At 40.4% G+C, this 20,239-nt stretch overlaps 1 protein-coding gene across 5 annotated transcripts in view; it reads right to left on the bottom strand.

Moving 5' to 3' along the window:
- Window positions 1-20,239, bottom strand: part of LOC104606952 (protein ROOT INITIATION DEFECTIVE 3) — a 53,761-nt gene that overhangs the window by 20,736 nt on the left and 12,786 nt on the right. For all 5 annotated transcript variants that reach the window (XR_016085738.1, XR_016085739.1, XM_010272404.3 and 2 more), the window contains one exon: window positions 8,212-8,462. Coding sequence is in view for 3 of the 5 variants with exons in the window: in XM_010272404.3 (XP_010270706.1) it covers window positions 8,212-8,462 (251 nt within the window). In the remaining 2 variants the exon portion in view is untranslated. The remainder of the gene's footprint in view (window positions 1-8,211; window positions 8,463-20,239) is intronic.

Raw genomic sequence — 20,239 nt, forward strand, 5'->3', positions numbered from 1 at the left:
AGCCTTCCAGAGTGCAGCCAAGTTAACCCTACGTAGACAGCCAGCATCCCATCCGTTGCACGACCTGCCATGAATGCTTGCAACCACTTTGTGCCATGATTTCTCATTTTCATTTGGAAACCTCCAAAGCCATTTGCCCAGCAAAGCCTGATTCTTCATTCTAACATTACCGATTCCCAAACCCCCTACCTCTTTAAATTTACTCACCTTCTCCCATCTAACCAAATAATCCTTCTTTTTTTCCCCTGGCTCCCATAGAAAATCCCTCATGATTTTTTCAACTTTCCTCACTATCCTTTTTGGCATCCTAAACACTGACATATAGTACAATGGGAGATTTGCTAAAGTGGATTTAATTAGGGTTATTCTCCACCCCCCCCAATGAAATATAATTTATTTTCCACGCCACCAATCTTTTCTCTATCCTTTCCACCACCGGAGACCAAAAACTAGCAGATCTAGGATTATCTCCAAGGGGTAAACCCAAGTATTTCATTGGCCACTCACCTTCCTCACAACCTAGAGAGCTTGCCAGAAATCTCACATCATCTTCTTCAATGTTGACTCCAACCATTAAGCTCTTTGACCAATTAATCCTCAAATTAGACATCTTCTCAAAGAGATTCACAACCACCCTCAAATTTTCCACTCCCTCCCTACTTCCTCCATCACAGAACATAAGAATATCATCTGCAAACTATAAATGACTTACTAAAACATTGTCCCTCCCCACTAACCATCCCCTAAATAACTGCACCCCATTTGTTATTGAAATCAATTTACTTAATGCTTCAGCAATCAGGGTAAAATGAAAAGGAGAGAGGGGGTCACCTTGCCGAAGCCCACGGAATCCTTCAAAAAAATCATACACTGTCCCATTAACTATAACTAAAAAATGACAAGTTCGTAGGCATCCCATGATCCATTTACACCACAAGTTTCCAAACCCACATCTCCTCATAATTTCAATCAAGAATTTCCAATCCATTAAGTCATAGGCTTTTTCCAGATCCAACTTAATTTCCAATCAAGAATTTCCAAACCCACATTTTATGAGCCTCCACACATTCATTTGCAATTAATATTTGGTCAATAATCTGTCTATCCTGCACAAAAGCCCCTTGAGCTTGAAAAACTAAATGGGAGATCACCATTTTAATCCTCAAAGACAGCACCTTTGCAATCACCTTGTAAATACTGGTGACCAAACTTATTGCTCTGAAATCCCCTGGTTGGTTGGCATTAGTCTTTTTTGGGATCAAAGCTAAAAAAGTAGAATTCACTCTCGGACTTATCACCCCTCTCCTATAGAACTCATTAAACACCCTGACCAAGTCTCCTTTAATTATCTCCCAACAATCTTGATAGAAAACCATTGTGTAACCGTCAGGTCCTGGAGATTTTGATCTGTCCATAGAAAAAACTGCCTCCTTAATCTCTCCCTTTGCAAACCTTTTTTTCCAAAAATTGGACTTGATTCTCATCTAGAATCTCCCAATCAAAGCCTTCAATCCTCCACCTCTCACTTAGGTGTCTTCTATAAATTGACCTAAAATGCTCTGCAAAAGTTTTAGCAATCTCATCTTGATTTGTGATCTCATTTTCCCCCACCACTAAGGAGTTAATCATGCACTTCCTTCTCCTTCCGTTTGCGATGGTATGGAAAAATTTTGCATTTCCATCACTTTCTTTGATCCATCTTTCTCTTGACTTCTGCTTCCAGCAAATTTCCTCTCTCAATAAGGTCTCCCCTAGCTCTTTCCTCAAATTCCACCTCAACTCCTTATCACCAACATCTAAAATTCCTTCCACCTCTTTGCTATCTATTGCCTCTATCTAAGAAATCGGCTCCACCATCTTCTTCTCCAATCTCCCAAACTTCACCCTATTCCATTCCTTGATCTCCTTTTTTAACAATTGAAGCTTCTTAAGGAACTTCTGGCCTTCCCACATTGCAGGTGTTACCAAACTATTCCACCAAGCCTTAATTTTCTCTTTAAAGTCTAGGTGAGTGAGCCACATATTCTCAAATCTGAAAGGGATTGGGCCACCATCACTAGTTCTCTCAAACAAATAGATGAGCCAATGGTCTGAGGTGACCCTAGGTAGATTTCTTCCGACTAAAACTAGCCAATGCTCTTCCTAGTCAGGTGAGACTAAAAACCTATCAAGCTTGGATAGGATAGGGGAACTATGAAGGTTTGACCAAGTAAAACAAGATTGCCCAAAAGTAATATCACTTAATAGAAATTGAGTATTTGCCGACCAGCTCTTCCAAACATTGAATTGTTTCTTCCCTCCACATTGTTATGATACCCCCTGAGGCACCCCAAGAGGGAGCAAAGCTCCAATTAATATTCCTCTCTCCCCACACACTTCTTATCCACTTCTTATCAACTTCATGAATTTTGGATTCTTGTATTAGAACAAAATCAGGTCTCTCCTTCCTTAATACCCCTTTGACTACTCATTTTGTGGCACCGCCTAGCCCCCTTACATTCCAACTAACAATCTTCATGATCACAACTATTTTGAACCCAGCCCCCCTACATCCTATAGACCTCCTCTCCTCCTTCCTCCCCTAGCACTAAACTCCTTATCCCCTTCCACATCACTAATGAGTTTTTCAACTTCATTTAACTTCCTTCTCCTCTTACCCCCCTTTTCTTTTCTTGCCCCCATTTAAGATTCCTTTTCTTTGATTTGTTCCACTTTCAGCCCCATTTTTTCAGCCATAGCCACCACAGGATCCATAGCACTCTGATCACATTGACTTCTTTTATCCCGCCTCCTTTTCTTTCTTCCCCTTAGTTAAGACTCTTCCAACCCTCCCTTCATTCTCAACATCTTGTGAATGAAACAGTTTGGCAGTTTCTTTGTCCCCCTCTGTACCCATTCCCCTATCAGTCCCTGCACCTTCCTTGTCCTTCTACCTCCTATCACCCCAATCCTCAAAAACACCCTCCCCTCCTTCCTCTCCTATTATCTCTCTCGCTTTCACTCCTTCTAGTAGATTCATGGGCAGATCACGGCCTTGGATGGGATATGGATATACTGTAGGATCAACATGACACAAGTTAGCATCAAAAAATAAACCAACAGTGTTATCGAAGTTACCAGAATGTTGAGAAGAAAGGACAAACATCTTAGACACAGGAGTTTCGGTGCCCTGTTCCTTTTGGAAATTCTCCAAACCACTGACTTCAATTCTAACTAGTTAGGAAGGCCTCGAAGGGTTATTTGACTTGGCCAAACCAGAGCTTGTACCCCCTCCCAGAGAGTCCTCTGTAGTCTCCTGGTTCTCCTGCCGTAACACCAATTTATCACCATGCTCCTATCCCTCATCTGGGATTAATTCCTTACCCCCTTGGGCACCTCTAATCCCACCCTGAAAAATTGGACGATCCTTCACACCACTAATTGGTGACGGCCGTATGATAGTAGTCGAGAGAAGTACGTCTTCAACATGTGATTTCGCCTTATGTATTGCTACCTCCTTTTCATCAAAGAGAGAACCTATTTGAAATTCATCCCCACTCTCTACGTCTACAGTGACCTGAACAGTATCTCCGACGTCTGAGTTTCTACTACTGGAATCATCTTCAGAGGAGAAATCATCATCTGAGTTCTCACAACAAACCCAACGATCCTCTATACTGTCGTCGTCGTCGTCCTTCTAGTCCGCCTTCAACCTTTCATATCGAGGATTCGACCTGTTGTGACATTTCCACAATAGCTGCGAGAGCTTCGAACCAGTTTGGCTGCCTTGGGACGATGTGGACGATGATAGATCAAAAATGCCATCCCCCATTGTCCTATTAAAAGCTTCACATGTGCTCTTTAAGTTATCACGTGGCCCAAGCTTAACAGGTGGTTTGGTTTGTCGGTTAAACTGAGGTTCAGCGGGTGGACCAACTATTTTACCCCCATCCCTCAAAATATCCACAAATGACGGTTTATCCGTCAGTCTGACTGGACGGCGAAATTCAAAAGAATTTGAAGAGCCCATCTTTAATGACTTAAGGCCCGACGGTCCGCCTTCTATAGCAGAACCAACATAACTCAGTTGATTTTCCATAAACTCTTGTCCACTTGGCATCACTCTGGACACGTCACCATCTTCTCCAACCTCCTTGCCTTTCTCCAAAGCATCGTTTCAACTTCCAAAGCTAGCCAGACTCTTCACCATTGTCCGCCAGAAGAAACCTCAACGAACCTCGGAACTCTCTGCGGATGAGAACCCTGAATCTTGATCTTAGCGACTTGAAGGGATGAAAGGTTCACTGCAATGAGCGATCCTCCACAAAGATCTGCCACTCTGGAGAAGACCTCCTGCTTCCAAAGATTGAACAGAAGACCAATCAGTTTTACTTGTAAAACCTCCTCTTCCTCCATCACAAACTCATTGCAGGACGGAAACCAACTCTGTAGCAAGGCCCAACCTTCCCGTGTTTGCATCTTAGCCACAGCCTCAAGAGGGCAACCAAGGTCCAAGATAGCAGCCTTCTTTTCAAATGGGAACAGGAAAGTGTGTTCAATCTCAGGAATACTCTTCATGACATCAGCTAGGATTCCATTCCAGTCCATCACTTCCCCCTTGAGACTTATCACCTTTTTCTTTTCCCAGTCTTCTATCGATCCTTCTAATACAAGCTTTGGGCACGCAATAGTTCCACTGATACCTCTTAGATTTTCTTTCTCCTTTTCTCCAACCTGTGAGACTGCTAGGCTCTTATCAGCAACTAATTTTTGGATAGGGAGGACTGATTTTCTTTCCAATCCCCACCTTCTTTGTACGAAGTCATTGAGAGCACAAGCAATCAAAATCCAATCTTGCTTCTTTTTTCCTTCCGGTATGCAAATCACTTGCCTCTTTCCATTTCCAAACGCTTCAGTTAGCTGAATATAGGTTCCCCTGTTATTGCTTTTCTTCTCCACTGAGAATTTCTTCCTACCTTTTGTTAGACAGTTTTTGTATGCCTTTAACTTCAATCCGATTTGATGTACTTTTGTTATTTAGTGGAAATAAATAAAGTGCATGTTTGATTCATGTTGTTTGGTTTAATTCTGTGTAAGACCCTAAAACTGGACACTTATAGAGACTCGTGTTAGTTTTAAATGTTCGCAGCCATTGGATAAGTCTGGAGATTTATCCTACCAAGGCTGATACTGGTGTGCCACCAAGTGTTGGGATGGCCTGTCTCGGCCACCAGGGTAAGACCCAAGGCACATGCAGTATGGGATTACTCGAATCCTTGAACTGGACCAGATTTCCAGTATTGCCCTGGACCTTGGAGATAGATGGGCAAAACTGGAAAGTTACACCTGACCCCTACACTCGATTGTAACACTTCACTAGGCGTCGGATCGGGCTGTCTTTGATATGCCAATCAGTGAGTCCTTAGATGGGGATCAAAACCTAGGTATGTTGGGACAGTCTGAGAATTCATCTGAGTGGGTGATCATAGTGACAGGATTAGCCCCTTTGTCGGACAAAGGTAATGATCGGGAATGCACTCTCTTTGATGGAAACCAAACTGCCGGCAGTTGATTTCAATCGTTGGAATTTTGTTTTGCAAAATTAATATATTTATATATATATATATGTACGGTTTCGAAATGTTTGCAAATGGTTTTAATTCCCGGGATCCATGTGAGTGGAGAGTGCAGCACTGTTCCTTGCAGCCGAGGGAGAGGTCCTCTCTTATCGGGCAGTGCTTGATCATTAAGGGCTAAGAGGTTAAGTGTAAGACCATTTAGGATAATACCTGATGGGCTAACCTTGCACCTGCCCACAGTCCCTGGGTTTTTATAAGATGGCTTGGCCCAGGGACCACTTAATGTAAGTGTTGGGCCCATAGGGTCCATGTGATGGACTCAGGGGTTCACTGAGTTTTTCAGTGAATTCGGCTGGGCCTTGTAATAAAGGCTGGGCCGAACCCATGTGGCTGGTGTGTAGATCAATGCTTGGGTTCCACGCCATACAAAGAAGCCCAACTGGGCAGCAGATTGGAAACTAATTAAACATTGAACACTTAATGGGCCAAAAGCCCATTTCGAGCTGGGCTGATATGATCACCCATCTATGGGGCGAATCTGAGATTAATGTTAGTAAAAGGATAGGGCCTTTAACCTTATCCACTATGGGAGACCAAATTCAAAACAGATTTGAATCTGGTAACCTCCTGATAAGATCAGGAGTAAGCTAACTTAATTTGCAAATAGGATTAAGATAATCCCCTATCCAAATACAGATTTGGATTGGGATAACTCCTAATTAGGAGGTTTCTTAATCAAGAAGAAAGGAGGAGAAACCCAAGAAAAATATATCAGATTTCGAACCAAGGGTTGGTAGTGCAAGAAATTATCCTGCAATCAGAGATTAGATCTCATACAGACTCCAGAGAGAAGAGAAGCAGTTCAGCCATCTTTGTCCCAGGAGTTCTCCTCCAGCCGCCGCCATTCCCTCTTGCAAGATTTGATCTTTGCAGCAATAGGGAGTCAAGAAATCAGTTCTTGACATTAGTCTTGCGAAAAAGACTGAGAAAGATTCAGTGTTCAGAGTTTCCAGAGGATTCTTGCGAAGGATCCAGTGTGTAGGACGCACCCTGCTGGTTCCGTTCCATCCACAGCTGTGTCATCTTCAGCAGGAGCGGATCTTGGTTTCTTCTTTGGGCGTGAACACCAACTTTGGGAGATACTGCTTCTTCGGATCAGGTATATTCCTCCCTTTTGCTTTTTGGTTCAGATCCGGTTCAATTATGGTTCAAGTAAGATCCTTGAATATAGTATTCTAAATTTAGGGAATATGATTCCCAGTTGGGAGAAGGTAGGAAAATTTTTTAAATTCGCCCACCCATTCCGCAACCTTTTGGCGTCCATTAGATGGATCCTACCATTCTTTCACCTTTCACCAATTCTCCTTTCCATCCAGGCTCTGTGCCAGCAAAAATTGTTCAGGAAACCTTTAAACCAACAGACTGCTTCCCTCCCCAAGACTACAACAGATCTCTTATTTCTCTAATTTTAATTGCAGAACCTCCTCCGACTTCTTCCAACAGAAACCTTTTCTTTTCCACAACCATTATCATCCTCCAATTTGTCACCGGCAGGAAGCTTTCCTTCGACGTCATCTTCTCCCTCGTCCCCACACTAAATACATGTGTTGTTGTTAATCCATCACATACACAGACTCCTTTGTAAACAAAGAAAGTTCTTAAGTTACTAACATTACAACTTCCATCCTAGCAGGAATTTTGAATTTAAATAGCCTTGCTTCGACAATACCTTCCATTTAAAATTCCTGCTTCATGCAGCATAGCTTGCTAACTCACTTCTATAAATAGGGAAGTCGTACTCTATGAAGGGGATCTGAATTCATTCCTTTCTGAGTTAAGTCCCATTTCCTTTCCTCTTGGTGACATCTTCCCAACATTAATGAATATTTTATTTCAGTATTATATCATCATCTGCAAAACTAAGAATATGCTAACTACATTGTTACTAAAAATAGTTATACAAATAAAGAACTAATTAGGATTTGATAGCTAAAGGATTCCTCAAATGAGAATCCTTAACTATATGAGAGAGAGATGGAGGCTGCCACCATTAGAATTACTTGGGTTGATATAGTACTGTTTGGTATAGCTAATGTAATTAAATAGCTATTCTCACCAGGAAAAGGAAGTATTTGGTTCATCAACTTACCTAGATAGGATTCTAATCAGATGCATCATGTACAGGTGCCTGGATAGTCAGTATTAAGAAATACAATGCATCATATTGTGTACAAGTCCATATGACTTGCCACCAATTTATCTTTATATAACATTAGTAAATATTAAATCTCATTATCATTGAATATCATCATCTGCAAAACTAAGATAGAATATGATAAATATAATATTAGTAAAATGGAACTATTATCTTTCATGTTTATTTGTAAAATGTTACTTTTATAGCAAGGTAGTAGCAGAAGCATGATTCCATACCAGTCATCAATTTGATTGTATATGCAAAGGTATTCATAGCATGGGAATGGGCTGTGTGATGTTTGGAAAAAACAGGAACAAATAGTAACATACATGCCACAACTAAATGAAATGTAGAATCATTTTAGTATCTACATATTGCATTAATGAAATGATTCAACATTTTTTTTTATGAATAACAAAGGATTCAAGAACATTATGATCAGAAAATAAAGAAAACCTGAAGTTCACTGATTTGCTTCGTCAGCACATGAGAACTGAGATATGGAGCATCCATTATGTCACTGCTGGGTGTCTGAGGTACAGTAATAGCCCCTGAATCAACAATTTCATCTGTCGAGTTTACATATTTACTCAGTGGTGGTGGCAACAGTGGAACATGCCTTCTAGATAAGGAAGCATGTGAATTTGCTGATGTCTGAAAATTAGAGTAGAGGGGTCGTCTAACAACAAGAACATTGTTGATGGGACCTGAAAAATAGAGCAGACAGCATCACATATAAATTGAAAATTTGATAAATTTTTAAAATCTACAGACTAAACAAATTGATGATCACTTTGTTAGTCAACATATAATTATCAATTATGAGTACCATTGGAGAGATTCTTCAACTGAAAAACAGCATTATATCAGATGTGATTCAGACCAATAAAATTAGCAGAAATATTTAGATTAGGGCAGAAAAAAGGAAGGAAAAAGAGGAAGACAATAAGAAGAAGAAGGAAAAATGGAGAAGAAAGGAGAAAGAAAGGAGGAGTTCAATAATCTCCTCTTTCCCCTACTCTAATCTTTTTATTAAACTTATATTGTGGATGCTTTTGTTGGAAAGGAATACAGCCGCAGACAGCAGCAGTAATGGGCGTTAGATTCAGTGCTCCTATCTTATCTTATCTCTTAACTAGATTCAGTGTTCCTATCTTATCTCTTAGCTAGATTCAGTGTTCCTATCTTATCTCTTAGCCAAATTCAGTGTTCCTATTAATTAGGCAGTAGCATTATTATTTCCTATGTCTTTTAGAAAGTTTCTTAATGTTGTTTTTAGAAAGTTTCCTTTTAGAAAGTTTCCTAATGTTTTTTTAGAAAGTCTCTTTTTAGAAAGTTTCTTAATGTTTTTAGAAAGTTCTTTTTTAGAAAGTTTCCTTAAGAAGGACTCTTGTAATTCCTATTTAAAGGAGCAGATGTTATTCAATAAAACTATCAATAATTTCAGTCAAGAAAGAGCAGAGGAGAGTCAGTGATCTCTTTAACAAATCACCATAAAGGCGCTAAAGATAGGTTCCTCGAGAAAAGGGAGAAACAAGGGAAAACAAGAAGTTTTCCCCGTTAACCAACCTGTGACGAGATCCTATTCGTGGGCCCTTAACAATTTGGTATCAGAGCAGGGCGTCATGGGTGACTTTGAGCAATTGAAGACTAGGGTTCATGATCTGGAGCACAAACTCGTGGAAAACAGCAAGGAGGTGCGCAAGATCAAGGACGATGTCCGAGAATTGAGGCGCTTGATGGAGTTATATTTTTCCAGAAAGGACAAGAGTTCAGAAGGGGCTGCAACCACAGACGGCCACCGACCAGACATGGCAGAATCGCCCGGTGAGCAGCAGGTCGTTGCCCAGGGAACCGCGATCGTTCCCAAATATAGCAGGCTGGAATTTCCTTCCTATAATGGAACTGGAGATCCTTTGGGATGGCTGTACAGATGTGAGCAGTTCTTCCGCAACCAACGAACAGAGGACAGGGACAAGGTAGGCTTAGCCGCATTCCACATGACAGAGGAGGCGCAGCTCTGGTTTTACAAATTGGAGCAGGAGGAACCTGGGCTCAGTTGGACCCAATTCAAATCCTACTGCCTTCTCAAATTTGGGCCCCCATTAACAAGCAATCCATTAGGCGAACTAATCAACCTCAAACAGACTGGAACTGTGGCTGAGTATCAGCGTCAGTTTCAGACCCTCCTTACAAGAGCATCTTCAGTACGACCAGACCAACAGGTTGACATGTTCACCGCGGGGTTAGCGAAAACTTTGAGGGTGGATGTGGAGATGCAAAATCCCCCCAATCTGGTTACTGCTATGAATTTAGCTCACGCTTTTGAACGCAAATTGCAACTCAACCGCGGAAGTATCAGTATAGGGTAGCCTCAAACAACATGGGCAGCCCCAAAACCACTCGGAATGGCTCCATCTTCAGCATCCAGCCAAGAACAGAAACCACAGACGAACAACAATTCCAGATCGGCATCCAGTGTGGGAAGTAGCGTTGTTGCACCCCCTATTAAGCGCTTGTCCAGGGCTGAGATGGCGGAATGCAGGGCGAGGGGACAGTGTTTTAATTGTGATGAACTTTACTCAGCAGGACAAGTGCATGAGACTTTTCTGCCTCCTAGTGGAACAAGAGGAAGATGAGGATGAACCCTCTTCATTGGAACCCGATCCAGGAGGGCAAAATCATTCCCCAACCTCAGTCTATTGTTCATTCCAGAATTAATCGAGGTGTTGTTAAGGTTTTGGTGGAATGGGCCAGCTTACCATTGGCTGAAGCTACCTGGATTCCTATGACTGTGTTTCAAGACACCTATCCTGAATTCGAGCTTGAGGACAAGCTCTTAGTCCAGGAGGGGAGTAATATTGTGGATGCTTTTGTTGGAAAGGAATACAGCCGCAGACAGCAACAATAATGGGCGTTAGATTCAGTGTTCCTATCTTATCTTATCTCTTAGCTAGATTCAGTGTTCCTATCTTATCTCTTAGCTAGATTCAATGTTCCTATCTTATCTCTTAGCCAAATTCAGTGTTCCTATTAATTAGGCAGTAGCATTATTATTTCCTGTCTTTTAGAAAGTTTCTTAATGTTTTTTTAGAAAGTTTCCTTTTAGAAAGTTTCCTAATGTTTTTTTAGAAAGTCTCTTTTTAGAAAGTTTCTTACTGTTTTTAGAAAGTTCTTTTTTAGAAAGTTTCCTTAAGAAGGACTCTTGTAATTCCTATTTAATGGAGCAGATGTTATTCAATAAAACTATCGATAATTTCAGTCAAGAAAGAGCAGAGGAGAGTTGGTGATCTCTTTAACAAATCACCATAAAGACGCTAAAGATAGGTTCCTCGAGAAAAGGGAGAAACAAGGGAAAACAAGAAGTTTTCCCTGCTAACCGACCTGTGACAAGATCCTATTCGCGGGCCCTTAACAACTTACTTAAGTTACATAATTTACAAGGAGGCCCTTAAGTAGGCATTCACATCAGTAATGCACTTAAAAAACAAAACTGAAGCTAAATGCCCATAAAGAAAGAAGGCCTAATTAGAAAACATAACAAGGAGGAACTAATAAAAATGACACTAAAGGACTAGGGCCCATTCGGCCCAGTCTCTCTACATTCCCCCTCAAGCTGAGCATAGATATCAATCATGCCCAGCTTGTTTATATAATGAACCAACTTTCCTTTAGGAACACCTTTTGTCAAAACATCAGCCAACTATTCTTCACAAGCAACAAATGGTAGGCAAACTTCTCTGGAGGCAACTCTCTCTTGTATAAAATTCCTGTCAACTTCAATGTGCTTAGTTCTGTCATGTTGAACGGGATTATGTGCAATGTTGATAGCAGCCTGGTTGTCACAATATAACATCATTGGCTTCTCAGAGTCTATACTCAGTGCTTCTAAAAGTGATCTCAACCACAAAAGCTCAGAAACTCCATGTGCCATTGCCCTGTACTCCGCTTCAGCTGAGGATCTTCCCACTACAGACTACTTCTTACTCCATGATACAATGCTCCCTGCTATCATAGCACAATAACCTGAAGTGGACCTCCTATCATCAATACATCCGGCCGAGTCAACATCAGTGTATGCTTCTAGATTCATGTGTCCATGCTTAGCAAACAAGATACCTTTCCCTAGAGTCCCTTTTAGGTAGCATAGAACCCTCTCAGTAGCTGCGGGTGAATACATAAACTGGCTAATTACACTAACTGCATAAGAAATATCTGGCCGAGTCATACAAAGGTATAATAACTTCCCAACCAGTCTCTGGAACACTCCCTTACCAGGCAACATTTGCATTCTTGGGCTTTCTAGACTGACCACCCTTTTTAAAATTGTTGTTCTGAAACCTTTCTGGAAGAAGATCTAGATGAAGTTTCCAACAAGAATCCTTCGTATGTTCGGCTTCTTGCAATATTCACATATCACCTCCTTATTTTCATTTACCCCCTTTGATTTTAATCCAGCATGTGCAAAATGTTCTGGGGGAGGTGGGGTCTGTAGTTGTACCTGTCTCTTGCTCTCTTCACTGCTCACAATAGAATATGCCCGAGCAAGTGACACTTCATCCTTGGCCAGAATATTTTTCCTTGTAATATCAAATTCAGGATTGAGTCCTATAAGGAATTCAAACACTCTGTTTCTTTCCACAAATTTTCTGAAAATTTCTACATCTTTGGTGCTTTCCCTTACGAATGCTTCCATAACATCTATCTCCTGCCATAATAACTTCAACATCAAATAGTAGACTACCACACTCTTCTCCCCCTGTTTTAAATTTTTCACATCATTCTTCAATGTGTAGGCCCTTGCAACATTTAATTTCTGAGAGTATGTTTCTGTAACACTATCCCAAATCTCCTTGGCTGAAATCATTCAAAGATAGTGTTGACTTATGTGGGGCTGCATAGAATTTACCAACCACCCAATAACTGTGTAGTTATCCTGCATCCATTTCTCATATGTAGGATCAGTCTCTTCCGGCATCACCTTACTACCCGTGAGAAACCCTAGTTTACCTCTACTACAAACATGGATCTTAATATATTGTGCCCAAGCAAGGTAATTTGTTCTGTCAAGTTTAATTGTAGTCACTCCTGTCAAAATGGAATCTACGGGACCAACCCCTAGCACTGGGATCTGCTTCATCTCACTTCCAGATTGCTCCATTAATCAAACGAAAATCACAAAACAATGTTTTCAACCTTTATAGACCCAACTAAGATCAGTCAAACACTCAAAAGTCCCAAAACTAGGGTCACACCGTACCTGGCCTTCGAGAAGAAAAAGAGAAGAGGTAACCGCTCAAACCAGAGCAATCCAAACCACTTCCAACTGTAGCCGCCCATTTTTGGAGATAAAAAGGAACCCTCCAAACCTTGAGCGCCACACCCAAACAGCCTCTTCAACCCGTAACTGGAAACTCTCTAGTCGGCTAGGGCTTTAGGAAAAAAATTTGCAATCCCACTTTCTTGGCAATCTTTGGCCAGCTTCTGACTCTCCAAACCCTCTACCAACTAGGCAAACAAGATCTCTGATTGATCAGCAATTTATCTCTCCATACACCTTTCAGTTAGAAAAAAAAGTGTATGGGAAAAAAAGAAAACAAAGGAGAAAACAAAGGAGGACCTACTCTGATACCAAGATGTGATTCAGACCAATAAAATTAGCAGAAATATTTAGATTAGAGCAGAAAGAAGAAGAGGAAGACAACAAGAAGAAGAAAGAAAAATGGAGAAGAAAGGAGAAAGGAGGAGTTCGATAATCTCCTCTTTCCCCTACTCTAATCTTTTTATTAAACTTACTTAAGTTACATAATTTACAAGGAGGCCCTTAAGTAGACGTCCACATCAGCAATGCACTTAAAAAACAAAACAGAAGCTAAAGGCCCATAAAGAAAGAAGGCCCAATAAGAAAACATAACAAGAAGGAACTAATAAGAATGACACTAAAGGACTAGGGCCCATTCGGCCCAGTCTCTCTACAATATCTTCAAAATGGATGCATTGAAATATATAACATAAGAGAAACTTCAGTCAATATTAGCTACCATTTGGATAGGAAGACATCCAATAGGATGCTCACATTTAAATTAAAAGGAGATACCAAGCTGATGTCCTTGAGAGAAATGTACACTATGATGTGCCTAGTGTAGTTTGTTACAAGCAAATCAAGACCCAATGTACTTAATGATACAAGGAATGAGTTAAAAAATTCGTTTCTGGAAAAAGGAAATGCATTTAAAATCCACGTTGAAGTAATTTTTGAATGAACACAGACAAAATGTACAATGAGACAGCATCTGATTGACTAATCATAGTATCCCATGTTATAAAACCTCCTGATTGATCTTAAGGTTGACCTTCCTAGTATCCCTACCACAACACCACCTTGAAAGAAAACACCAGTCACAAGGTTAGGCTCCTGCAATGCTTCAAGTGATGGTGGTTGTAAAGGACAGAGTTTCATTTCTTGGAAGAAAACACTTCAGGCTATCATTTTCTATTACTCGAACTACTCACCATCTATCTACCTCCTGAGGCCAGATCTCTGATATTCCATATCTTCATTTCAAGGCTAGGCATTTTGAATAAAAAAATGAAGACCATCTCCTTCCTCCAGCATTGCTTTCAGTGGCTGAGCTCCCCAGTCCCCAGATTGTCACTAAGCACCTAGGTGAAGCTCAATAAATCACTTGAGGTAATTGTATACTTTTCCCTTCCTTTTCTCTTCCTATCCCCCTTAAATAAGATGGAACAATGTCTAATCTCCTCCAGCAATGCATTCTCATCTTTAAATCCAGCAAAAGGAACCATAGAGCTCCCCAAAATCTAATAATTTATATAGCTAATTTATATGGCAAAAGGAAATTTCTTCATGCTGATGATATACCAGCTCTGATTGTGGCGTCATTGATGGAGGACATACATGCAAAACAAGAAGAAAAAACTCAGGGAACAGCACCTAGGCTTCTATAGGAATCAGCAGCTAATAGCTTTTTGAAAAAAAAAGTAATCAATACCACCAAGAAAATTTGTCATAAAGAAAACTAAGCCCAGGGCAATTTCTTTTTATTTTCAATTCTAACCCCCTTTTACAGCAATATGGTCCTTTTGTAGATTTGTTTTCATAATAAAATAACTTCTAATCACTCCCCAACCCCATATCTATATCTAGATCGACATCAAAAATTGACTAGAACTCATAAAAAACTTCTAGAAATTGACTTCAGTTTAAAACTATGGTAAGCTGTTCATTGTCACTCCCTTACTGTTGGAACATACTAGAGGATGGTTAAAGAGAAGCCCTCACTAACACCTGATGTGATAACCAAACTGCAAGTCTTACACAATCTGATATGTTAACTGTCTAAGGTCATGATAAGGGACCTGAACCATCAGCTTTTCACAATATCAAAGTGGTTGTTCTACCATCAAGGAAATCCAGAATATGGGTGAAGGCCAATCATCTACATTGTTTTCCTAAGAGTTTGAGTTGCTGTATGGGAAAGGCATTCCAACAGGAGGCAAAAATTATAGCTCCGAAGAAATCTTTGAAAACCTCATTAATGCCACAAAATCCAGGATAACCAAGAGAAAAAACACTAAATGTTTGAGTTACATAGCAAGCTTGATGAGAGAGAAGATAGTCCATTCAGAGAGGTCAGAGAACTAACCAAGTAGGACCAAGCCAAAGAGTTTCGTTCTGTGATAAGAGAATCTTGTCAAGATGCCTATAATGACATCCATCTACTGCAGCTAATTTATGATTCTGGTGTGAACAATCTGAGCCACTTCTCTTGGCAGTAATCAATGCCCATGAAATCTTTGGTGATCCTTTCCACGCATAGTTTCATAAGGCACATGCAACATACATGAGGTACTGAAATTTATGTTACTTTCCTTCAGTGTTTTAAAAGGCATCAGAGGTGTATTCTTGGAGGTGCCCCAAAAATGCCCTGAAGCGAATGGTAGAACTGTACACCTCATACACCTTTTGCACGAGGTTTGGTAGAGGTGTACGCCTCGTGCACACCTTATACAAAAAGACAAAAGAAAGAAAAATTCAAAAAGAAAGGGAAGGGAAAGAAAAAGAAGAAGGAAAAAAAGAGAAAAGAAAGAAAAGAGGCTTCCTCCTCATCCCTCTCCTCTTAATGAGGCTCGCGTCTCAAGGTAGTAGAACACCTTGTGTCATGCCTCTGCATTTTAAAACATTGCTTGCCTCTACCCTATGCTTGCTCTAAGCATAAGAGACTTAAATGAGTTGAATGCAAACAAGCAGCTATCCTTTTGGATTTTCCACCAACATGAATAGGAAAGAAACCAACTTAACATTCTCTACCTAATTAAGTTATATCTCATTGGTATAACATTTTTTTTTTGATAGATAACAAAGACTTTTATTAAATGATATTAATAGAGAAAGATACAAAAGGAGGGGTAAAAACTCTTAACCCTCCCAAGAGTACAGTTCAGATTACAATAATGCCCAGAAAATTTTGATTCTTCCCAACCCTTGTTTGGCCAATGAATCTGCCAAGGAATTGGCACACCTCCTAGTCCATTGAAACTTGATTTCCATGTTTTGAGTGAGCTGTCTAACTTTCTTCTTCTCATTTAGAAACTTCCACAAACTAGAATCATCCTTCATTAGCCAATTTATAGCCAACTTAGAATCACCTTCCACTATCAGTTTTCTGATATTTAACTTAGAAAATCTCATAAGCATTGCGAAGGTTAAAGGCAAATGATGCCCCATAGATAAAAGGGCAGCCTAGTAAATGAGGTTCCTGTCAACGCGGGGTCTCGGGAGGTACAGATGTACTCAATCTTACCTCAAAAGATACATGGAGAGGCAGTTTCCAACATTTGAAACCAGGTCACCCGGGTTGCAAAGGAGCAAGTCAATTGTTGCACCAAGGCCCTATTAGTTATATACCCTAAACCCAATTGTGTGAAACTATAGATGGGCATTCTTGTAATATTTACACTGTTTATTATTAGATGAGCAACTTATCATTCATACCTTTTCTATTTTGATTTACGCAAATAGTCCAAAGGATCTATATCAGGAAGGTATATTCTTAAGTATGTCAAGAGCTTGAGATATGCTTCTCTTGGTACAAGATCCTTAAATAGTTCCTAGTTAGAGTATTATCAAGAGGGCTTTGATAATCCAAATAGACTAGTGCATATTACACATGCATTATGGGGTGATGGATCTCAAATCACTTGTGTAGAGACATTAAAGCAAATATGTGGGTGTTTGTTAGAGAACAACTCCATTTTTTTTTTTGATCATCAGAGGAGACTTTTATGTGAAATTGGATTTAAAAGTTTTACAACTTTGTGTATAGGACTAGAAGTCCCACACTATTACATATTTCTGTCCCTTTTACAATGCAACCCAAAACAATTGTTGCCTCAAAGCCCCTTGTTTAGCAAGATAATCAACTAGCCCATTTTCACTCCTTCTAACCCATTTGAATTCTGCCTCTACCCCCCCCCCCCCCCGCAACCTTTTTCACTTCCCTTATCACTTGTTTGAAAGTCCACGGAGTAGTTCTATTGTTGTTAGCCCAAGAAATGATCACCTTGGAATCCCCTTCAACCTTAATATGCCTCAACCCTAGTTGCTTGGCCATCTTCAATACTTGTAGCAATGCCATTACCTCAGCTTTTAGAGAGTTGCCCATGCCAATAGGTCCAGAGAATAATGCTAATATTCTCCTTTCAGAATTTCTGATTACTCCCCCGATACCTGACAATCCCGGATTTCCAAATGAACTTCCATCAAAATTCAGTTTAATTCTGTTACCATCTGGAGGTTTCCATTCCGTCCTTACTCTCTCTTTCACTCTTGAAGACTGCTACTTTTGCCAAGATCTTATAATGTCTATGACTGAGAACTCTTGGAAAATATGCAAAGAACTTACCCAATGGGCTACTTTAACTTTGATTGTGTCAATTACCTCCTGTATGGTTCTACTCTTTTCTGAGAATATTCTGTTATTCCTTTCTTCCCATATCACCCAACAAATAGCTGCCTTTGTAGCTTTCCACATAACCTTCCCTCTTTTCTTTGATTGCCTCAAAAAGTCTCGGTTAAAAAGACCTGCCACATCTTGAGGGAAAACCTACCTGCAGCCAAAAAGAACACAAAAAGAATCCCAAACATGATGCACAAAAGAACAAGATAAAAATAGATGTGTCAAGGTCTCGTCATTTTCCTTACAATGGGAGCACATGTGAGGAGAAAGGCAAGCAAAAGGCCTTCTTTTCTGCAGCATATCACACATATTAACCTTGCCAAGGAAAATTTCCCAACAGAAGGCTTGAATTTTTGGGGGGATAGGCTTACTCCAAATTTCTTTTATAGGGAAATCCCCACCCAGGATGCTAGGAGAAGCAAGAACATGAAAGAGGAACAAGAGAAGAGGCCATTTGTAGAGCCTTTCCAAATTCTGGAATCTTCCAAGGACGAGTCCAAAAGAATTTGTCCTAGAAGATCCAGCAAGTGAATTAAAGAAGCACATTCATTTTCCCCAAGGCCCCCTTCTAAAACCCAGATTCCAATTAACCCCACTTGGACCAAGATTACTCAAAAGACTTATTGTTTTCCCTTTGAAGTTTGACAAAGTGTATAAGTCAGGGAAGAGATCTTTGAGTGGACTATCTCCCACCCAAAGATCTTCACAGAAACGAACTTTATTGCCCTAGCACACATCAAACCAAATGGAATTGAGGAAAGTTGGGTAGATTTCATAAACTGCTTTCCAAGGAGAACAAGAGGATACATGAGGGGCGACTTTTGCGTCCCAACCATTTCCATCCAAACCATGAATACTCGCAATGACTTTGTGCCACAGCCTATCTCTCTCAAAAGGGAACCTCCACAACCATTTCCCTAACAGAGCTGAGTTCCTAAGTGAAATATTTCCTATTCCCAAACCCCCTTTATCCTTGGGCTTTCTAACTTGATCCCAATTAATCAGGTGATCCTTCCTCTCCTCTCCTAGGTCCCAAAGGAAATCTCTCATGTATTTTTCTAACCTCCTTGCCAATCTACAGGGTATTCTAAAGGTTGAGAGGAAGTAAACAGGGAGGTTAGCCAACGTGGCTCTGATCAGTGTTATCCTTCCACCAAGAGAGATGTAATTCCTCCTCCACAGAGCTAGCTTCCTAGCAAATCTTTCGATGACTGGCTTCCAAAAATCTTCTGACCTAGGATTACCACCTAAAGATAACCCCAAATAGCTAGTTGGCCAACTTCTAATCTCACACCCCAACAAATCTCTACAAATCTATTAAGTTCCCCTTCCTCCAAATTGATCCCTACAATGCCTGTTTTGGTCCAATTAATCCTTAAACCCGTTATCCCCACAAAGTTATCCAATAGCCTCTTTAGATTAACCACACCTTCCTCGTTACCACCCTCACAAAAGAAGATTGTGTCATTTGCAAATTGAAGGTGGGTAACGACCTCTTGATTTCTGGCTATCCTCCACCCCCTAAACAAACCTTGGGAGTCAGCTTTCGCCACCATTCTACTTAACACCTCAGCCACTACAGTGAAGAGAAAGGGGGATAAGGGGTCTCCTTGCCTAATTCCTCTCTCAGCCGGAAAGAAATCCCTCACTACTCCGTTAATAAGAATTGAATAATGGGCAGAATTTAGACATCCTCTAATCCAAGATCTCCACTTGGTTCCAAAGCCCAACCTATCTAACATTTGAAGTAGCACTTCCCAATTAACCATATCATAAGCTTTCTCTAGGTCCACCTTACACACCAACCCTTTTCCTCTACCCTTTCTTTTTTCTGCAACACACTCATTGGCTACTAAGATTTGATCCACAATCTGCCTACCTTCCACAAAGGCACCTTGGAATGGTGAGATGATTGATGGAAGCACTTTCTTGATCCTTTCTGAGAGAACCTTTGCAATAATTTTATATATGCTCCCAACAAGACTAATTGGCCTATAGTCTTTAGGGGTTCTGGCCTCCCTCCTCTTCGGGATTAAAGTGATAAAAGTGGCATTCACCCCTCGAGGCACCTCTCCTTTGAGAAAGAATTCATTGAAAACTTCCAGAATATCATTTTTCAACCAATCCCAGCATTCTTGATAAAAGGCCATTGAAAATCCATCCAGTCCGGGGGCTTTTGATCTGTCCATGGAGAAGATTGCATTCTTAATTTCTTCCAAAGTGAAGTTCCTCTCCAAAGACAAAGATTGTTCTTTTGAGAGCCTATCCCCTTCCATTTCTGGTAGTTCTGTTGTCACCCCACTTGAGCTTCTGAAGATTTCTTTGAAGTAGTTCACAAAGATCCTTGTGATCTCCTGTCTCTCTCTTACTCGTGGGTCACTAGTTCGACCATCTGGTTGAACGGGTCAGATCATGCCACATCAGCAATATGTAAATTCATGCATATACATGTATGTATATGTGTGTGTATAAGTATGCATAAACATGTATTTTATCAATAAATA

This window comes from Nelumbo nucifera, chromosome 4, assembly GCF_055504915.1.
Source record: "Nelumbo nucifera cultivar China Antique chromosome 4, China Antique-T2T, whole genome shotgun sequence".
NCBI classification, from domain to species: Eukaryota; Viridiplantae; Streptophyta; class Magnoliopsida; order Proteales; family Nelumbonaceae; genus Nelumbo; species Nelumbo nucifera.